The following is a 19,448-nucleotide window of genomic DNA, read 5'->3' as shown; positions in this document are numbered from 1 at the left end:
CCGAACAAGAACGTAACTTATAAAATATTCCGGAAAATACCATTACAAATATATTTTTGGCAAATATTGTTTTGGATACAAGAAATGAAAATACGATTTTTGAAAATATTACAAGAGTAATATTGTATTTTCGAACAAGGGAAAATATATTATTTTTGGAAGTAAGAAATATACTTTCTTAGAATATTTAGAAGATATATGAATTTTTGGAGAAAAATATATATTTTCTTGGCAATACATTATTTTTGGACAAAACAAGTCTATATATATATATTTTATAAGTGAAACTTGAAAATATATTATTTCAGAAACTACAAATACAAGAATACAAATACACATGTATGAAATACTCCCATCCTTGGGAAGGAAATACGAAAATAAATACTCGAGAAGTATTATAACTTCGGATAATGTTAAAGACATAAAGGAAACGTAACTCAAAACATGAATGCTAAGGCAAGGCACGACCCGCTCGTCTAATAGACCCTAGCACATTGTAGGTAGTCGTGTTTGCTGACGAGATTTGAGTTACGAGCACTGAAGATGCAAAACTGTGAGTTCATGCTCCCCCTCCCCCTTTTCTTTAACTGTTTTTGGTTTTATAACTCTCGGGGGTGAAATACATGTTACAAATACTTGAACGGTATGAAATGCCTATGAAATACTAGATCATGTGAGCATATACTAAATATAGAAATGCCACTAATACTTAATTAGGGACGAGGATTAGATCTAACGGGTACGACCGAACCCCACTCATGGTCACAACTAGTACCTAGTAGTGCTTCGGAGTCCCAGTCGAGGTTAATCGACACAGTCGAGGTAAATTGACACAGTCGAGGTTAATCGACACAGTCGAGGAAAATCGACAAGGGTATAAGCCATTACGAGTGCTTCCTCTGTCCTCACATGCCTTATAGTCCTTGTAAAATAATTATGTTCATACACGCTTTTCATACCTGTTTACAAAGGAGTCTCTCAAAGATTTACAAGAATTACAGTACACAAACAAGACGCATGAACTCGCTCAACTTTTGTTGATGTTTTCCAAAATTACATGTATTTCAGGTAACAGGATGGATCTTGGGCGCGGGTGTCGTAACTAGAAGTAGACTTCAAGTTTAGATGTCATTCACTTTGTTGGTTTGTAACCTAGTCGAAGGTTGTGTTTTAAAAACTTGAATAATCAGTGTTTGTAATACTCAAATTTTATGAATGGATGAATATCGTTTTGATCATGTAGTTGTTTATTACGATTGAATGCAATGATATTAAACCAGTAACACATCATACGCTTCCGCAAAAGGCAGGGTGTGACAGCCCGGTGCTAAGAAGGTTGTTTTTCGCAAGCCCCTTATTGGGAAAAAGGCAAACCTCGGATCACTGATGTCGTAAATCTCTCCCGGTAAGTATTTCATGACTTTGCGTTATGGACCTTGACTTGCATTTAATAATGTGTGTGTAACATTATTTCGTAATGCAGCACAATAGAATACAGCCTGTTGAGCGCCTATTGGTGCACTACTCTGCCATTCGTACCTTCTGTACCGTCCAACGTTACCCTGCACTTCTTGTCCCTGCGCGACCTGGGGTAACCTTGAGTAGTCGGCGCAAAGGTCAAGGAAGCCAGGTCTTTTGTCAAATGAACTAAGTGTCAGAATTGATTCTATCTTGGTCCTGACCTCGCGCGTGGTTGGGGGTACACCCTTGCGGTCGGCGTAAAGGTCAAGAATGCCAACACTTTGGTTTACTTTTGGATATGGTCTCGCACGCAGCCTTAGGTTAACTCATATTGCCGGTGCAGGATTTGGGACCCTACCCCTTCAGTTAGTTATTAATGAACAAAAAGACTTAGGTCTAAATTCATTATTTTGGGTTTTTTTTCCGCCCAAAAATTGCATGCCCAAATAGTAAAACTAAAAGAAAAATAAACGAAATCAAATATTTTCCAAAAACTCAAAAACCAAAATTTTGGGTGTTGGATTGGTCTTAGTCCAAAACCAAACAATACACCCCATAGACTCTCATAAATTTCTTTTATGCATATGTAATATGAAAATAATATGTAAGGAAGTTATAGATGGTTCTATGGATAACATTAATTATTTCGAGAATACCCACAATTAAAAGGAGTCACCTAATTCTTCAATCCTAAAAGCCTAAAAAGTAAATGAAAATGTTACAAATGTAACATTTATTGTTTCACAGACTAGAATTCAAAACAAAATATGAAAAATTTTCTGTTTATATATAACCTACACATATGTAGGTTATGTGTAGGTTAAATTAGCTACATGTATGTAGGCTATGTATAGGTAAAAATATATGTTTTTTTATGTATATATCGTACACATATGAATGTAAGAAACATAAAATTCAAAAAATATGAACCTTAAATCACAAAATTTAGTGATTTAGAGTTGTTCTTTTGTTCTCGTAATAAATAGTGTTTTGTAATGATTCTCGTCATATATTTAAATATCTCAAATATATGATTTCTTAACACAACTTAAGGAATATGATTTCTCTTAAATACCAATAAAGGAATAACAGGGAAATATCATACAACTACTTTCTCATATGAGAGTGGTATAAAATTTTGAATTTGATCGTTCTCTCAATTTAAATGTTCAAGTCCTGTAACTGTTGAATGTGAAGTATGATCTGCAATAACTACATATATACTTTCTCTTAACGAAAAATTGTGGGTGCAGTAATCTCATAAGAAGAGGTACATGTAAGTGTACAAAGGCGATCATCGTTTTATACAATGAAGAATTAGAAGAATATACATTCTTAGAGACATTTTTGGAGTTTGGAAGGGATGACCCAATTATTATTGTTGAAATTTGACTCAAATTAGTGGAAATTCTCCCGCTATGCAGTGAGAATATGTATGTATTACAAATAGAAAAATGAATAAGTTACAATGGTATTAAGTTTAAATACACAAAATTTGTCTCATCTAGCAAATAAATAAATAAATAAACAAATAAATAAATAAGGTTGTGACATGCCTAAAAGAATATTAACACGATTTTACATTGACCGAAAGTCATAAAAACTAACGCCAGGGTATCTGTCATACAAACTTAGGGGTGTTCAATAGTCGAATTGCACTTAAAAACTCAAAATTTGAATTGAATTCGAGTTCCAGATTCAAATTCGATTTTACTTTATAAAAGTTAACGAACTAAAATTATCAGAAAAAAATCAAATTAAAATATAATTAAAAGCATAACTAAGATAAAAATAATTAAATATCACAAGTGCCATTTTTTATAAGAAATGTTACTTTTCATCAAAGTTAGTTTTTAATTAATTTTTTTATATTATACATATTAATAGAATAGAATATCTTAAAGAATTTTTAATCATTAACAAGACTTAAGACAAACAAGTTAACTTGAGGAATAAGTAGACACATGACGTCCTTCAAAATGAATGTATTTATCTTGTTTAAAGAGATTATAATGTAGTGTAGCCTACTTGGTAGAGGCATATGTCTTTTAAAGAAGAGGTTGCAGGTTCAAACCTAGAAACAAGTGTAATTTATTGGTATAAAGTAGATGACTAACATTTGCCGTTTTAAAAAAAGATTATATTTAGGGTTGTCGTCATTAGTAAAATTAGGGAGATAATACTAAGGTTTGTGTTTTACAAGAAACAAACAATGTCGGACTGAAAATTTTTTTTCTATAGATTTACTTTTCTAGATAATCAAAATTTTAAAACCACATGTTGAATTTTCAGGACAGGTCGCTAAACATAATACATACCTAAATTTCACATCAAATTTCCATTAGGATTTGCACTAAATTCAAGTTAAAAAACTATGTTTATATGAGCCTAGATTAAGTTTATACGAGTGCTATTTTCTGGATATTGTGTCACATTATCATCACAACCATAATATCATAGTGAAGGATATAACTCGCATTGGCTAGTTTGTTATGTGGTAACTATCTATCTTGCTTTTGACTTGTAATCCTATATGAAATGTGATATTTATTCATCATTAGTAGGTATAACGTTGAACATGTTCTTACTTACAAACTCATTGATGTGTCATTTAACTAGATAATAGAACAAAAAGTGAAAGTAACAGGTTATTGACACACCAATATCATTTAGGCTACACAACCACGGTTCGTTTATGTGAAACTCAAACCTTATGTACTTTAGTTTTTGGATTGTTCTTCATAACATGAAGAATACTTGTGGTTGAATCTCCTTAGCTATAGAGCTCATAGTGTACATATTGGTTTCTCTACTTTGAAGACACTGATGTTGATGACGAACTGTCTTCACACACCAATTATCTTTGCTTGATTTCCTCGAGATCTGAACCTCCCATGGACAAGTTGGCTTTGTGTGCCTTTATCCCGCTTTTGACCTAGCCTGCTCAATTTACCATTTTGCCCCTGAGACTCTGAAGTTCAACCTAGAGTTGGATTAGTACCCAAACAAACAACTCTATACCTTTATATTTTCATTTTACAGAATATAGATTTGTCATCTAGATTTCACAGCATATGATTTATGTGTGTATTTTACTAAGAAATACTTTTTATGTGTGTATTTTAATTATTTTTAGTTTTATGTTTTTATAGTAGTTGTGTGTCTGAGTATGTTGTTTGGAATCTTATGTCTTGGTTATGGTTTTGGAGCTGGGGGTCTCACTGGAAGAGGCCTCTCTAGACCCTATCAATAGCCTGGCTATTGGTGAGATTATACTGGGTAAGGTTGTTGTATTTCACAGCATATGATTTAACTAACTCATTCAGTTTCTTCTTATCATCAATTAATCAACCAACAAAGAATGGAACATATGATGAATCATTGCCTTTTTTGTACTTTTTATTTTCATCATAATCTTTTTCGCAACCTTAGATAAAACATGTATTGTCATATGATTCTCTTTCATAGTTATCAAAAACAAATTAATACCATCCTTACCATCATGATCCTCATCACTTAATATTCAAGTTCCTCACGAGTAAACTCTATATTAACCCCAAAATGGCCCTTGTCTACATCAACATCCACCAATAGATTATCTTCTTCAACATACTCATATTCAGGTCATCTAAATCGATATACTCACATGATCTACCATTACTGCTTTCTTCATAACTTTGATTTTTAAGTTCATTTTCATTTTCAGGTTCTTTTTCAGTTGCATTTTCGGCTGCAATCCTTAAAGAAAGATCATTTTGAGGTGCAATGAAATTAGTTTTCTCAACTCCATTGCTATAAGGATTGGAACAATATCTTTAAATGGACCGTATCATCATGTAGATCATCTAATGAATGCAACATGAATGTCGATTTCCAATGTTCAACATATATATCAATTAGCCTAACACCTTTACAGACACAATGAAACATAGCTTCTTAATCATTACCATTACTCAACATTCTAAGACCAAAATCCAAACACAAATAAGGTTCCTTAAAATGAAAGTAGAAAACCATATCCAATCTGCTTTAGCATCTCCTCTAAAACATCTATTTTAACTTGATTAGCGTCTACACTATCAATGAAGTTTATCTTCCCATTTACAAATTCCTTAGATGAATTTTCAGTAAACTTACCTCCATGATGAATGTTCAGTGAGCAAAATGTGGGCATATCAGCTGCAAACAAAGAACAAACATCAAGTTAAACACTACAACTCTTGATTTTAGGGTTAAAAAACCATCATGCAACTTACTTCCACATGCAAGTTACTTACAAAATATCTCATTTAGGTCGAAGTATTCATCATCACCTCAAATCCTCCAAAATCCACCCACCATTATGGCTACGTTCAGCAATTTAGGTTGAAATCGACCTACTATGTTGGAATCGTTTGATCGATCTCGAATTTGAGAGCTTAGGTTAAAACACAGGGTTGGGAATGATTTGAAGAGGGAAAACACAAGGTTTTGTGGGGGTTGGGGGTAAGGTTACAGTTTTACCCCTAGGGTAATAGTGCAGTTGACGAAAAGATGACAAAATGGGCTAACTGATGTAAATTGGAAATGTTGGGGACTCAACCATCCATTTTTTTTTTTAAAAAAGGGACTCAATTGGTCAATGGAGGTCAACCACAAGGACACAATTTGAGGTTTACTCGACTTTTATTTTATTTTATTATGTTATTACAAAAGTTAAGTTTTACCGTATTCTATTTTATGCTTATAACTTTTAAAATATGTTTTACATAGTTCCGAGTATGTCATTTTGATATGCTTATTTTTGTCTACGCGTCGATATAAATTTTACTCAAAACCTAATTGTGAATACAATTAAGGACCAACGTATATATTAATTGATAAAGCTACCTTACGATTTAGTGTTTTTTTCTATATACAAATTGTCTTCATTTACCTTAAAGTGTGAATAAATCGTTCTGGCATACTAATTGTTAAAATCTAACGAGTCATATATAATTATTTTATTTCTTTAGGATAAAAAATCAAACTGATACCATTTAAACATCACTATCGCTACCACTATTTTTAATATGCTTTCCGATATAAAATTTCGTTGAAAACAGAGTCGTAGTCGCAATACTTGGCACAATAAGCCATACTGAATACATATATTGTACTGGTACCATGACCAACCACCAATCCTGTTCAAACAATATCGACACCCGTACAAATATTCGTTTTTAGGAGTATTCGTTTTTATGAGTCTCGCGGGTATCGTATCGATCGGTAACGTAACAAACCAAACTAAAACTGACCGAAACTCCGTGCTTATCGTATCCATAATATAACGAAGCAAGGTAGCAGCACCAAAAGTCGGTTGCTAAGTGCGGGAAATACCACCCACCGGTTCTAATTAGATTTTGAGATTTTGTTTACTTAACTTAGATTTTATTTTACAATTCTTAGAATCATTTAATTTAAAAAGAAAGTGGCTTGAGAAAAAAGTGTTTTACAATTGTAAATTGAAAAAAAAATACCAATCTTGCACACAAAAGAAAAACCCAGAAAATAGAATGCTACTCAAGATATTGAAAAGCAACAAACAATAAATCAAGTCTTGTAACACAATAGAAATCAAGTCCTGTGACATTGAATTATTTTAGTTTAAACAATTCAAACACCTATAATATCAATCGACAATAATACTAAATCAATGCGAGTATGTAAATGAAAATAACAAATAAACAAATAAAATCGATTCTTATTCTTTTATCCTTTTACCACATTACGTATGCGATATTAATTCACCTATTCTAATTAAACAACCTCAAATATTATTACTCTCATAACCTTTTTCACATCTATCCTACAATTCATTCTACACAATATCAAGTCTTCAGTATGCCCATAAGCGTTCTCTCTCAAAAACCACACCGCCATCACCACCACCACCATCACCGCCGCCCTCTTCCGCCGGAAAATTATAAGTTGCCGAATTTCCAAACTCTCCAAGTAGATTACACTCCTGCTCGGCATCCCCACACCCGGTTCGATTATTCCCATCTTGCGCGACCGCGGAAGAGTCGGTCGAGAATCCGCGCGCATGCCGCGATGCAGCCACTTGTATCTGGGAGGGGGAGAGGTCAGTGGTGGTGGGAATGTCCGGTGGATGGGCAGGAAAGTTGATTATTGCCGACGGGCCACGTAGACAAAACAGGGCGGCGTCGTAAGCTCGGGCCGCCTCCTCCGCCGTGTCGTAAGACCCTAACCATATTCGATCGCGGCTGTTCGGCTGCCGCACTTCCGCCACCCACTTGCCCCATTTCCGCATCCTAACACCCTTGTAACGTCCTTTTCTCTCAGTATTACTACCACCTCCTGTAGGCCTCACCATTTTATTTTTATTAATAATTATTAACTATTAACCAATTAATATGTATTATGGACTATATATGCGTATACATCATGGAAAGAAGAAGGTGGTCACGTGGAGTTGGAGAGTGCATGGCACGTAGAAGTTGAGTTGATGCAAACTAGCGTACAAATGATTGAAGTCGATTAAACCTCAGTGTTACACGGATGCATCAAGACACGTGTAGGGAAAGTAGGATGGGTGTACGTGTGGCTACGTGGAGAGGTTAGTACACGTGGACCGTAGTGGCATGCCCACGTGTTGAAATACGAGAAACGAATTGACGTATACGCATGATTGTGTTACTTTGATAACTTTCAATCATTTAAAGCAAACAGCATCGTAAGGAAAGGAAATTAAGGTTGGTGGTCAAAGAAACTAACTTTTGTTTTTCAACTCAACATCAACACGATACTTGCATTAATTAAAATTAAAAAGGATAAACCACTTTAATTTCCTCACGTTTGGTAGTGGAAATTAGGGTTAGCCATTTTGATACATTATCACTATTAAAATTGAAAGAGAAAACCTAAATGCTTAATAGGATACAAATAAGATATAAATATGTGTTTTACTTGAAAATCAAAAAACGAATACTAAGATTAGTATTATAATGATAATCGTCATGGTTTATGATACCCAAAAAATACTCTGTTTCAAATGTTAAACTTTGTAGGTCCACTCGGAGGATTAAGATAACCTACTTCCTTGTTTGTTAACACAAATACGAGTGCGGAATCCACGTAGTTATGCAAACCGAAGCAAAGAAATGCAAAACACAAGTAACCAAAGATTCACAATCTTAGATTAACTGAAGAGAATCAGTAAAACACATACACACAGTGCTTACAACTCTCCTGGACTCTCTTACTGAAATGAGAAGCAAGTGTCTGTATTTATAGGCCCAACACCCAGTAACCCTACGAAGAAGGTTATTGGGCTCACAAACATCCTTCAGGCCCACGAAGAATATAGGAATCTTCGTGGACCATACCAACGAACAATCCATCACCACGAAGAATGGTTCTTCGTGGTGAACAATCTGATAAGTACCAATGTTCGTGACATATGCAATCCCACGAAGAATAGGGATTCTTCGTGGGGAACCTATACACAGACAATAACTTGCAGCAAACAAACAGTAAGATCAAAACACATCAATAACTAACAGTTGTACACATGCAAACTGTTTTACAACGCTAACAAAATAAACGTCGTGCTAAGTCAAGATAGGAGGATATCTTGACTTGGCCGACTCAATCAAAACTATACAGACCGTAAATAAAGACCGTACAAATTACAACGTAATAAGAACAAGCGACAGACACAAAACTGCACCAACAAACTCTAAGCTGTTGCTTGGTCTTCGGTCTTCATCCCTTATGGCCTGTCTCGGACCACGAGCTACCCGCGTGAATGCCTCGGTAGTAGCAAAAACAAGCGACACGTTGAAATAGTAACACTTGATACGCATCCTTGTCTTCATAAAAGATATTGTGTTAAAAAAGTGTCTTGATGTCACCAGCTGACATATTCACGATCCACATTGGATCAAGCATTCGAAAATTGTCTTCGTCGTTCTTGAACACGATGACCGTTTCATGAGTGTCTGAATCATAGCACCACAGCTTCATGTTACCCAAAACATCTTGTTTCATAGGCATGAGAGGTATCTTGTCCATAACCTTCATTGGCTGGTATACAAGCTTGTAACGAGCAGTGTTGGTGTCCGGATCCAGCGTATACTTTATCTGCTCATACATTGGGAACTGAGGCTTGTACAGTTCATCCTTCCAACCCTTGCGACGTTCAATCCTTAGATTCCTTGCAAACAGTGTTGCACCTTCATAGTTGGATCTGTTGATCAGGTTTAATTTCTCTAGTGCTGCAACATCATAGAAAGGCAAAGTTAAGATGCTAAGGAGTGAGTTAAAGTATTGGATTCCGTTTTCACGTTTCACCGCCACGCAGTGAATATCTTTAATAAACATCCAACCAAGGATTTTTCCTTGCGGTCTATCCTTCTGATACTTTAAGTAGTCGACTTGTACAGGAGGAGGAGCTGGCTTTTGAAACTTCGCCAAGAACTGTTTTTGCCATTCTTCAAATGTATCAGTGGGAATTGCAGATGTGTCACGACTCTTCAATTTTTCGTCGATCTCATCTACATTCTCACGAAGCCAGTCACAATCAAACGAATTAAATTTTGTACCGTCTTTACAAACATACGCTGACTTCTTTGCATCTCCTTCAAACATGATTTCTTCCAAACCTTCCAAGTTCACTACCTCGGGCTCACTAGGTATCTTGTCGATAGTAGCATCATCTACTATCTTCATCTCGTTCAACGCTAAAATCTGTTCACTTGAGAGTTCAGAAATGATCTCTCATTCTTCCAATTCTTCACCAGTTACAGGGTGACACACATGTAACGCTAGATCTTGTGATCTTAAAACCCCATCACCACATCCCATTGAGCTTTCACCAACAAAACCACTCACGCTCTCAACCAACGTCATCTGAAGACCCATGTCTTCAATATCTTGCATTCCTTCTAACCTTTCCCGTTCCTCTTGAGTACCACCTGAGGCAACAGGAGCAGTCACGATCTACTCAGAACTAGAGCCAATGACAATTTGAGTTGACGTAGACCCCTCTGGTTGTGCAGATGCTGTAGGAACATCAGGATTGCCGGGATCTTCACTGTCATGATCTCGTTTATGTAAGGCTTCATGTGCTTTGCATCTGTCAGCCCAAAGAATGTTAACTCGCTTTCTGGTCACTTCATAGCTGCTAGTCATTTGCTTAACGTTGTCAGCTATGGTTTTGTTCTTGGAATCGTACCATTTCGTTATCTCATCATACTTTCCAGACAGCTTATCGGCAGTTCGTAAAACAACAGTGCTTCATTCCTTCAGTGGATTCATGTCAATTCCACGAGCATTGTCAGCTGCTCGCATTTGTTGCAATTGTGTCTCCCATTCAGCATCTGCAGCCCTCAACTGAGCATTCTCAGCTCGCAAGTGCTCAATCTCTGCATGCTGTTTTCCCACACTTTCTTTCAATGAATTAATCTGTAATTGTTGAGCAATGTTCGTTTGGCGGTTTGATGACATGACTTCCGTATGTCGAGTTATCTGAAGTGCTGCAGCTTGGAGTTGTGAGAATAAAAAGTTCACTTTCTCACTCTCGGACAAACGCTCGAACATTGTACCACGTCGTTCTGCACTCTGTTGTTGAACCTTTTCCTGAGCTGATTGAGATGATGATGTTGCATGCTGTGGTTGAGCTGTAGGTGGTTGAACTGGGGTGTCTCAACAGATGTGGTAGTAGGTGGTGGCTCTGAAGCTGTTGTGGGAGATGACATTAGTGCCTCGGTTTCTTCAGCAGTTTAGCCAAGATTAGTACTAACAACGGCTTCAAGAACGGGTTCTGATGGCTGTGTGGAAGCAGGTTGAGTTTGTGATGCACCAATCGATTTCCGACTTTTCTTCTTGCGTCGAATAGCAGCTTGCTTCTTTCTTGCCTTCTCAGACTCGGTATCAGATGGAACATAATCTCCATCTTGTTCTGTTCGAATCCATCTGATTTGTCTAACACCTTGTGCATCAACATACCTCTCATATCCAGGTTTAAGTGGATTATCATCAGAATCTGACTTGTCATCATCACCCGGTTGCTTGCTTTGATCACCGCAACTAGAACCTGTGCCACTAGCACCAACAACTCCACCATCACCACCTTGTTTATCACCGTCACTACCTTCGTCATCATTGTCATCATCATCACCTTCACCCTTCTTACCAAATTTATCTTCGATCATCTTTTTCAAAGTGGGCTCTTCATTGTCGGAATCACTGTTATCACGTCGTCACTTGTCGTTCTCCGGCGCTACATACGTGTTGCTTTCTAAAAACCCGAATAACTTTCGTGGTGGATCGCTTTCCTTGTAGCTCTTAGCACCATATCCTCTAAAGATTTTCAATGAAAGTTCTTTCATAGCATCAATCTTCAGAACATCGTTGTTATCTTTAGGGAGATCTGGATGTTGAACATTCATAATCATCTGAAGAAAACGTGGGTATATCCAAAACTTGCTACCTCCCGTAACACTTCAAGTTCTTCCCAAATTTTCTTTAATGTTAGCAAAGATGTACTTTGAGATATTGAACGGTTTGTTCAATACGAAAGCCACCATTAAACCAACCAGGTCATTATTCGTCATATCGTATCCACTTCGACGATTACTCAAGCACTGAATTAGAACATGGAGTAAAGACTTGTAACGGAGCGGTAACCATGACTTGTTCAGTTGATTTCCCAGAATATCTCCAACACACTTTATACGAAGCAGACAACCTCTTTGATATTTAATCGGCACATAATATGAAGCATCAGGATCATCACCAAGTTGTAACACAGTGTTAAGAATCTCGACAGAAACAATAACGTCTAGATTGTTAACACGTCCTCGTATCACCTCCTTGCCATCAATTTCAATAACTTCCGCCAAATCCCAGAAAGATTTTATCAAGGACTTGTACACGGTAGTCTGATGAGTAATAGCATGGTTGATCCTTGATTCACGTAGCCACTTCATAATCCCTTTGTATTCAATGAGCTTGTCTTCCGGATCTAAATAAGCAATCATGTTGTGACGAGATTCCGACATGATTTCCACTTCTGACTTATCAGTTTTCTTCGTTGCGGATTTCCTTTTTTGTGCTTTAGGTGCCATTCTGTACACAAAGACAATAACAGTGTGAAGAATTGTCAAAACACGAGAAACCACATCCAAACAAGTTAACTGTAAGTCACTGTGAACATTCTGTGAATGATTAACCCCCACGAAGAATTGATGTCTACGAAGAATCACTGACTACGAAGAACTACATGTCAACAGACCTAGTTACTACGAAGAAGTACACAAAGACAATAACAGTGTCAAGAATTGCCAAAACAAGAGAAACCACATCCAAATAAGTTAATTGTAAGTCACTGTGAACATTCTGTGAATGATTAACCCCCACGAAGAATTGATGTCTACGAAGAATTGATGTCTACGAAGAATCACTGACTACGAAGAACTACATGTCAACAGACCTAGTTACTACGAAAAACCTTGGTCAACAAAGAATGAGTTCTTCGTTGACTACAATTCTTCGTCTACCCAGGTCTGTTCTTCGTCACATCTATTCTTCGTCGATTGTTCTTCGTCCCCAATTCATTCTCACAGTTCTCAGTTCATTAATTTCAAGTATTAAATTCAGTCCTTGAACAATCTGACAGGAACCACTTAAAAATCAAACCGACACAGAGATCCCAAATCATACCCAGATCAGTTCATTTACTTTATGTATTAACTTAAATCTTAAACAAACTGACATGAATCATCTAACTCTATCTGAAAACCGAATCGATGTAAAAACCAGGTTTACAAACTCATTTTAACAATCACCAATAACAAAATCTTGTCATTAAACCAACACATTTATGAATGGTAACAGACATCATCTAAAACCAAAACCCCTGATTTTCTCGACATTCTTTAACCAAAAACATAATATCCAAAATCAGTCAATATCTTTTACACATCCTTCAAATCATACAACCGAGACAAAAACAATAACAGAGATATGAGAAGAAAGAGTTTCCTAAAATAGAAATGCGCGTACAACATTCTAAATAAGGAAAGTACAGAAATGCGAAGTCTCAGATTACAAGTTTAGAAGTGAAACATTCTACTGACGCGACTAAAATATGGAACCGGGATCTTGAGATACTAAACCCACTATGTAACCGAATAGGACCCCCAACCCTTCTCAGGGAAACTCCTATGGAAACCTAGCGAGATGTTAGAGTACCGGTTTTTATATGGATTTCCTTACGGATTTCCAATTATGTTAACTAAGTACCTTAATATGATAATTACCCTCACAGTGCAATAATCTAAGGTAACTATGGTAAACTAGTTTGGCTTGGTTAGCAAGAATTGCAAGGTTAACTAAATTGGTCCTTTTTTAAAGATCCTAACTTTGGTGATCTAACAACCTAGACAAACCGATAATCCCTCATCTTACGGATTTTAAGATTAGTTAACCACCTAGACCTACTCGATTCACAAAATTACTTCCTATGGTGTATTGGCCAATTAACCACAAAGACTATAAATACGGATGCAAATAATCTAACACGAACCTATTACATGAAAGACATTCATTAAAGTATGTGTGGAAGCGATAAAATTGAAATTAAATTAGTCAAGATAATCATTAACCTCAAACTAATATTACCAAGTCTTTTACTTCATTAACAATCCATAAACATAGCCACGACTATTAAAAATCCAAACTTTGTCAATTATTCATCCTAGTCTAGGTAGTATAAAGAATTTGGCCCATAATCATCATGTGAACAACAACGAGAAACATGTAAAAAGTGCAAAACATGGTTAAAATCAAGGAAAGTAGACTAGGATGTTAAGTATGTCAACTATGTTCAAATAATTATGTTAAGTATTTAATTATACTTGATGTATTATCCGTAATCTTTGTAATGAGAAATGCAAAATTTATTATAAAAAGGAAATTGGCCTGTAGTAATCCCAATTAGATGTCATTGACCATTGTCAGTCCCACTTTGGAATATTCCCCATGCCAGTCCCACCTTTCACCTATTTTTCCTCCACCGGTCCTCAGTTAAAGAACTTAATGGAGTTAAGTTTTTTTTCTGAATTACAAATTGACGTATTAGGGAATTGGATCAGAATGAGTATACGAGTTTATTGATGTAAAACTAACCTCAAAACGATGCTCCAAAAGACTTGATTTTTGTTAATTGGAAGCTTAAACACCTGAATTGAAGCACCGTTTTCATCGTTTGGAGCACAATTTCAAGGTAAGTTTTACATCATTCGAATCGTATCCTCGTACTGATCAAAAGCCCTAAAACGTCAGCTTGTAATTCAGAAAGAAACTAAACTTCGTTAAATTTTTTTAACTGAGGACCGATGGAGGAAAAATAAGTGAAAGGTGGGACTGGCATGTGGAATATTCAAAGGTGGGACTGACAATGGCCAATGACGTCTAGTTAGGATTATCACAGGCCAATTCACCATTATAAAATGAATAAACGTTCGTTTGTGTTCATGTATTGTCATGAACATTTTTTGTGTTCTTGTGTTCGTTTGCATTCGTTTACGTTTGGTAAGTGTTCGTGAACAGTTCATAAACATGTTGATTTCCTTTACGAACGAACACGAACAAGAAATTCCACTCGGTAAGCTTTCTGAACAGTTCATGAATAGGTTGATTCCTTAACGAACGAACACGAACAAGGCCTTGTTCGTGTTCGTTCGATTCATTTACAGCCCTAAATAGGATAGTCATGAGAGAGAGACAAAGTTTAACATGGTCTTTTTCTATTTTTCTAGGGTTTTCTTTATTTTCTAATTATATTTTATAAAGGTAATATAATTGAGGTACTAATTTAGACACATGCAAATATCAAGCTACACCACTACTAACATTTTTATTTTTGAACAACTAATGGTTAGGATGATGCTAACCCACTGACCAACGCCGAAGGGCCAGTCAAAAATACGAGTAAGAACTCAAACCCAGCTATCTTATTAGATAGGGCAAGTCGGGTGTCGAACCACGAGGAGTACTGTGGAAAGTATTGTTAGTTGATTGTTTCTTAACTAATTAGCATGATTACTGAAAAGAAAATCAACTGTTTGAGAGTTAGTTTAAAAACTAAATTAACTACGAGTTGTAAACAGTGGGAGAAAAAGTGATTCCTCTAGTATTCAGGTTTTTAGCCGTTTCACTAATTCAATTCAATTTGGGAAATCACATAGACATGACCTGTATAATTCGATTTACTAACTGTGATATGAAAAGACAATTTACTCGGATTGTATTAGCAATGCAAGGCTATCATTAACATATCAGTTTTATAATATCAAACCCTACTCATTTTCTAATATATCCTAATTGCTAGAAATCTCAGGAATTGAAAGATAATCGAATTGTAAGACCTATTCTAATTTAACATTAATATATCATTGACGTACACATTTTATATAAAAAATGTGGCTAAACAAAAACTTTTACATCCAAATATTCATACATGTTTAAAACAAAAAAAAAAACCATGTTATAAGTGTTTACATATTTCACTTTTTATAAAACAAAACAAGATCAAATGCGGAAGCTTCATTTAGACATGTGTTTGGTTCTTGTTTGTTGCTTGATCTTCATACGAAGGCCTTTGACATTCACCTATTATCAAAACCAACATAAACTTTAGTTATGAAGGTCTTGATACATTGTAAAACAAGTTCCATAAACAAAACAATCAAAATAAAAAAATTTGCCAACTATACGGCGCGAGAGGCTTGCCTCTTTACCGTCGCGGGTCGCAAGAACAGTCACGTGACGCGGCGATGTGAGGGGGTTGTAGTCTCATAGCGCGAGCACCCCATTTTGACAGAGAGTTTCTTTTTTTGTTGCTGCATTTTTACCCAGCTATGTGTTTCCTTATGTTTAACATAAACCTGCATAACTTTCAAACTACACATCCGTTTTACACGATTCTTGTTCCTATGCGACCGTATTACAATTACGGATATGTATAACACCTTGGTTTGCATCGAAATCAGATTTATGAGCTAACGGCTTATAAATCCTTTTTACGATTATTCGACCCGTTTCATTTTAAATCACTCTACATGTTTATATCAATGGTCATTTCTTATAATTTTTACCCAATCCCGGGCTTGTCAAACATTAGCTTTTTCGCTCCCATCACATCGTTTGCGTACGCATTTACATCATGCTTGTTATCCACAATTCAAGCATACACATTTTATCAATATTCAATGAAATCAAGTTTTCTATGTTTTGACCCAAATCTAAGGGTTCATTAATCAACTTTTAGGCGTGTCCGCTTCTCGGCTTACGCACTCATTCTACCGATTTGTTGCGTGACATTCAAGTCATTTTAAATTACTACTGTTTTAACTATCTATTTGACCCATTTGGTTGTTGAGTGAAATACATCACTTCAATGACGTACCAAACATGTTCTAACTATATATTTTGACCCGTTTGGTTGTCGAGTGAGTTTCATCACGTCAATGACATACAAAACTAATACATTTCGCTATAACAACAGTAACATAATGTCACACCCTGATATTTCCACGTATTACCGGTGGGCCCGGTGGGGAGTATCGTGACGTAGTTGGTATCATCATAGTCAATTTATCACAGTTCAATGCACAGCGGAAGTCTAGAAGTAATAATATTACAAACCGAATGAAAGTAACATAAGTACTACGAACGGAATGTAAAAGGATCCACAGGCAGATCAAAACAAAGGAACATTGTTCAACAGATTTTAAAGTGATAAAGCTTGCAAGACTATTTATTCACTCAGGAGTAGCCAGCCTATTTCGCATAGTACCTGCACTTAACCTTTTGGAAAATACGTCAGTTTACACTGGTAAATACAATTAACCGACTCTTTTGAAAATATTTAAGAAAATTGATTTAAATGCACAAGGCACAAATATTATTTTATAACTTGGGGCAATTATTTTAAAATAATCTTGTATACAGTTTTATATGTTTGTCGTCCGTCAGGGTCGGTTAGAAGAGCCGGACAAGATTAACTAACACACCACAAGTATAATGCCCACAAGGAAATTCCTTATTGTGGGATACCTTTATACATACGCAACTGTCAGGTGTATGCCTACACCCCGTGCTTAAGTCGTGGCCATTTCAATGAATGAGCCGAGGATATCCAGGACATGGTCATTAACCCCCAAAGGCCTTGCACCAAACAAAACAGGTTAAAACGGGTTATGTAAACATATTAATCACAATCCGATTTAAATAACTACATACCCGACCAAGCGGTATTTTTATAATATCATATCCCAAGCCCGTATAACGGAAAATAAGTTAAAATTATTTATCTGAGCAAAATATACAAATTTATCTCAGTCGTATATAATCAGCAAGTGCAAATATCTTTTACTGGGCTCCTAAATCTGGAACGAAGGTTTTAATAACCTATTAGATTCCTAACGGGTCTTATTTAAGTTTAAACTTAGACCAGTTAGTTTTAATGAAAGGTTTACGGTTCAAAACGCAAGATTAAGCGAAGACCGGATTAGAATGTGATTTATACCCGACAAGTATGGAGACTTGTATAATATGGGTAAACTAAACACATTCTGGATTTTGAAGCAAAAATGATGAGGTTTGACCCGTTTCGGTCAACTTATGCAAACTAGTTGCATAAACCGCACCGAACGCGAAAAATGCATAACGGGTAACCAAATGAGTCATAAACAGGTTTCCTAAGTTAATATGCTTTAAATATGTTGTGATATCAGTAGGATACCTTCCATTATGCCAAAACAAATTTCAACTCAATTTAAGCCCCGAAGGGGTATTTTGGTCATTTTAAAGATTATAAAAGAGATTAAATAATAATCTGAGGTTCTGATCTAAGTGATCAGTAAAAATATTTATTTTTATAAGTTATATCAGTAAGATATTGTACATATGTGAAATTTATCATTTATGACCAAACTATGCACCGAAGGGGCATTTTGGTCATTTCACATAAGCTTTAAGGGTTAAGTTTAGAAATCTGAGTTTAAAACTTTTACCTACTATTAAAGCATAAAAATTTATTCATAACATCAGAAGGTAACGAGTCTTAGGTGCCTAATATGGTTTTAAACCATACTATGCGCCTAAATCGCATAAAAGTCGGTATTTGACGATATTCGGGTTAATTAAGTAAATCTGAGATTTTGATCAGCCTTTTCTATTTAAAATAACTTATTTAATATATAAAATCCGTAGAAAAAGGTTTGGTATGTAAAGGATGTGTAAAACTTATTTTATTAGCAAAAAGGGCATAACCGTCAATTACCGAATCAATGCAAGAACCCTATGTTATGATCAGTCAAAATTTAATAAAAATCTCCAAAAATCCCAAAATATTATATTACATCAGTGGGTAAAAGATTTGGTGTCAAAATTTGGGTTTAAATAGGTTTTATGCCGAAAATGCCGTTTAATTAATAAAAAGGCTTTAATTTACGATATTGAGCATAACTCCTAATTTAGACCTCAAACTGATGTTAAATTTTTAGGACATGTTTATAAATCAGTAATAAAGGTTTTTGTCCTCTCACATTTTCAAAAATCTCATTTTAATATCAAAAGGGCATAATGGTCAACTTTTAAGCAATTAACGGAAACATGCAATGAACTAGGATTAAATAGGAACCAAGTTGTATAACCTCAGAGGGTTATACTAACCTATAACGTGGTCCTAAAGGAACCCTAAGGTATATCTAAAACAACCTAAATCGGGTCAGAACTGAAAGTTAAAGCAAAAGTCTACTTTTGCGACTTTCGGTTTCGAACCGAGCCTAAACTTAGAATTGTCGGGTTGAATGCCTAGACATGTTCTTACATTATTTACCAAGTTATTTTAGTGTTAAAACAGGTTCCATAACTTCTACATTATCAGTTATGAATTTATTTGCAAAAATAACTTCTGTTGACTTTTTAATATTAAG

At 35.6% G+C, this 19,448-nt stretch overlaps 1 protein-coding gene across 1 annotated transcript; it reads right to left on the bottom strand.

Moving 5' to 3' along the window:
- Positions 1 to 7,156: 7,156 nt before the first annotated feature.
- Positions 7,157 to 7,894, bottom strand: LOC110935309 (ethylene-responsive transcription factor ERF016). Its single transcript, XM_022177741.2, has one exon. The coding sequence runs from the start codon at positions 7,814 to 7,816 to the stop codon at positions 7,319 to 7,321; it is 498 nt and encodes a 165-aa protein (XP_022033433.1). The 5' UTR covers positions 7,817 to 7,894; the 3' UTR covers positions 7,157 to 7,318.
- Positions 7,895 to 19,448: the final 11,554 nt, after the last annotated feature.

This window comes from Helianthus annuus, chromosome 4, assembly GCF_002127325.2.
Source record: "Helianthus annuus cultivar XRQ/B chromosome 4, HanXRQr2.0-SUNRISE, whole genome shotgun sequence".
NCBI lineage: Eukaryota > Viridiplantae > Streptophyta > Magnoliopsida > Asterales > Asteraceae > Helianthus > Helianthus annuus.
This window is presented reverse-complemented; position numbering and strand designations above follow the sequence as displayed.

Excerpts from the sequence above, each read along its gene's own strand:
- LOC110935309 (XM_022177741.2), bottom strand. The coding sequence starts at position 7,816 with ATGGTGAGGCCTACAGGAGGTGGTAGTAATACTGAGAGAAAAGGACGT.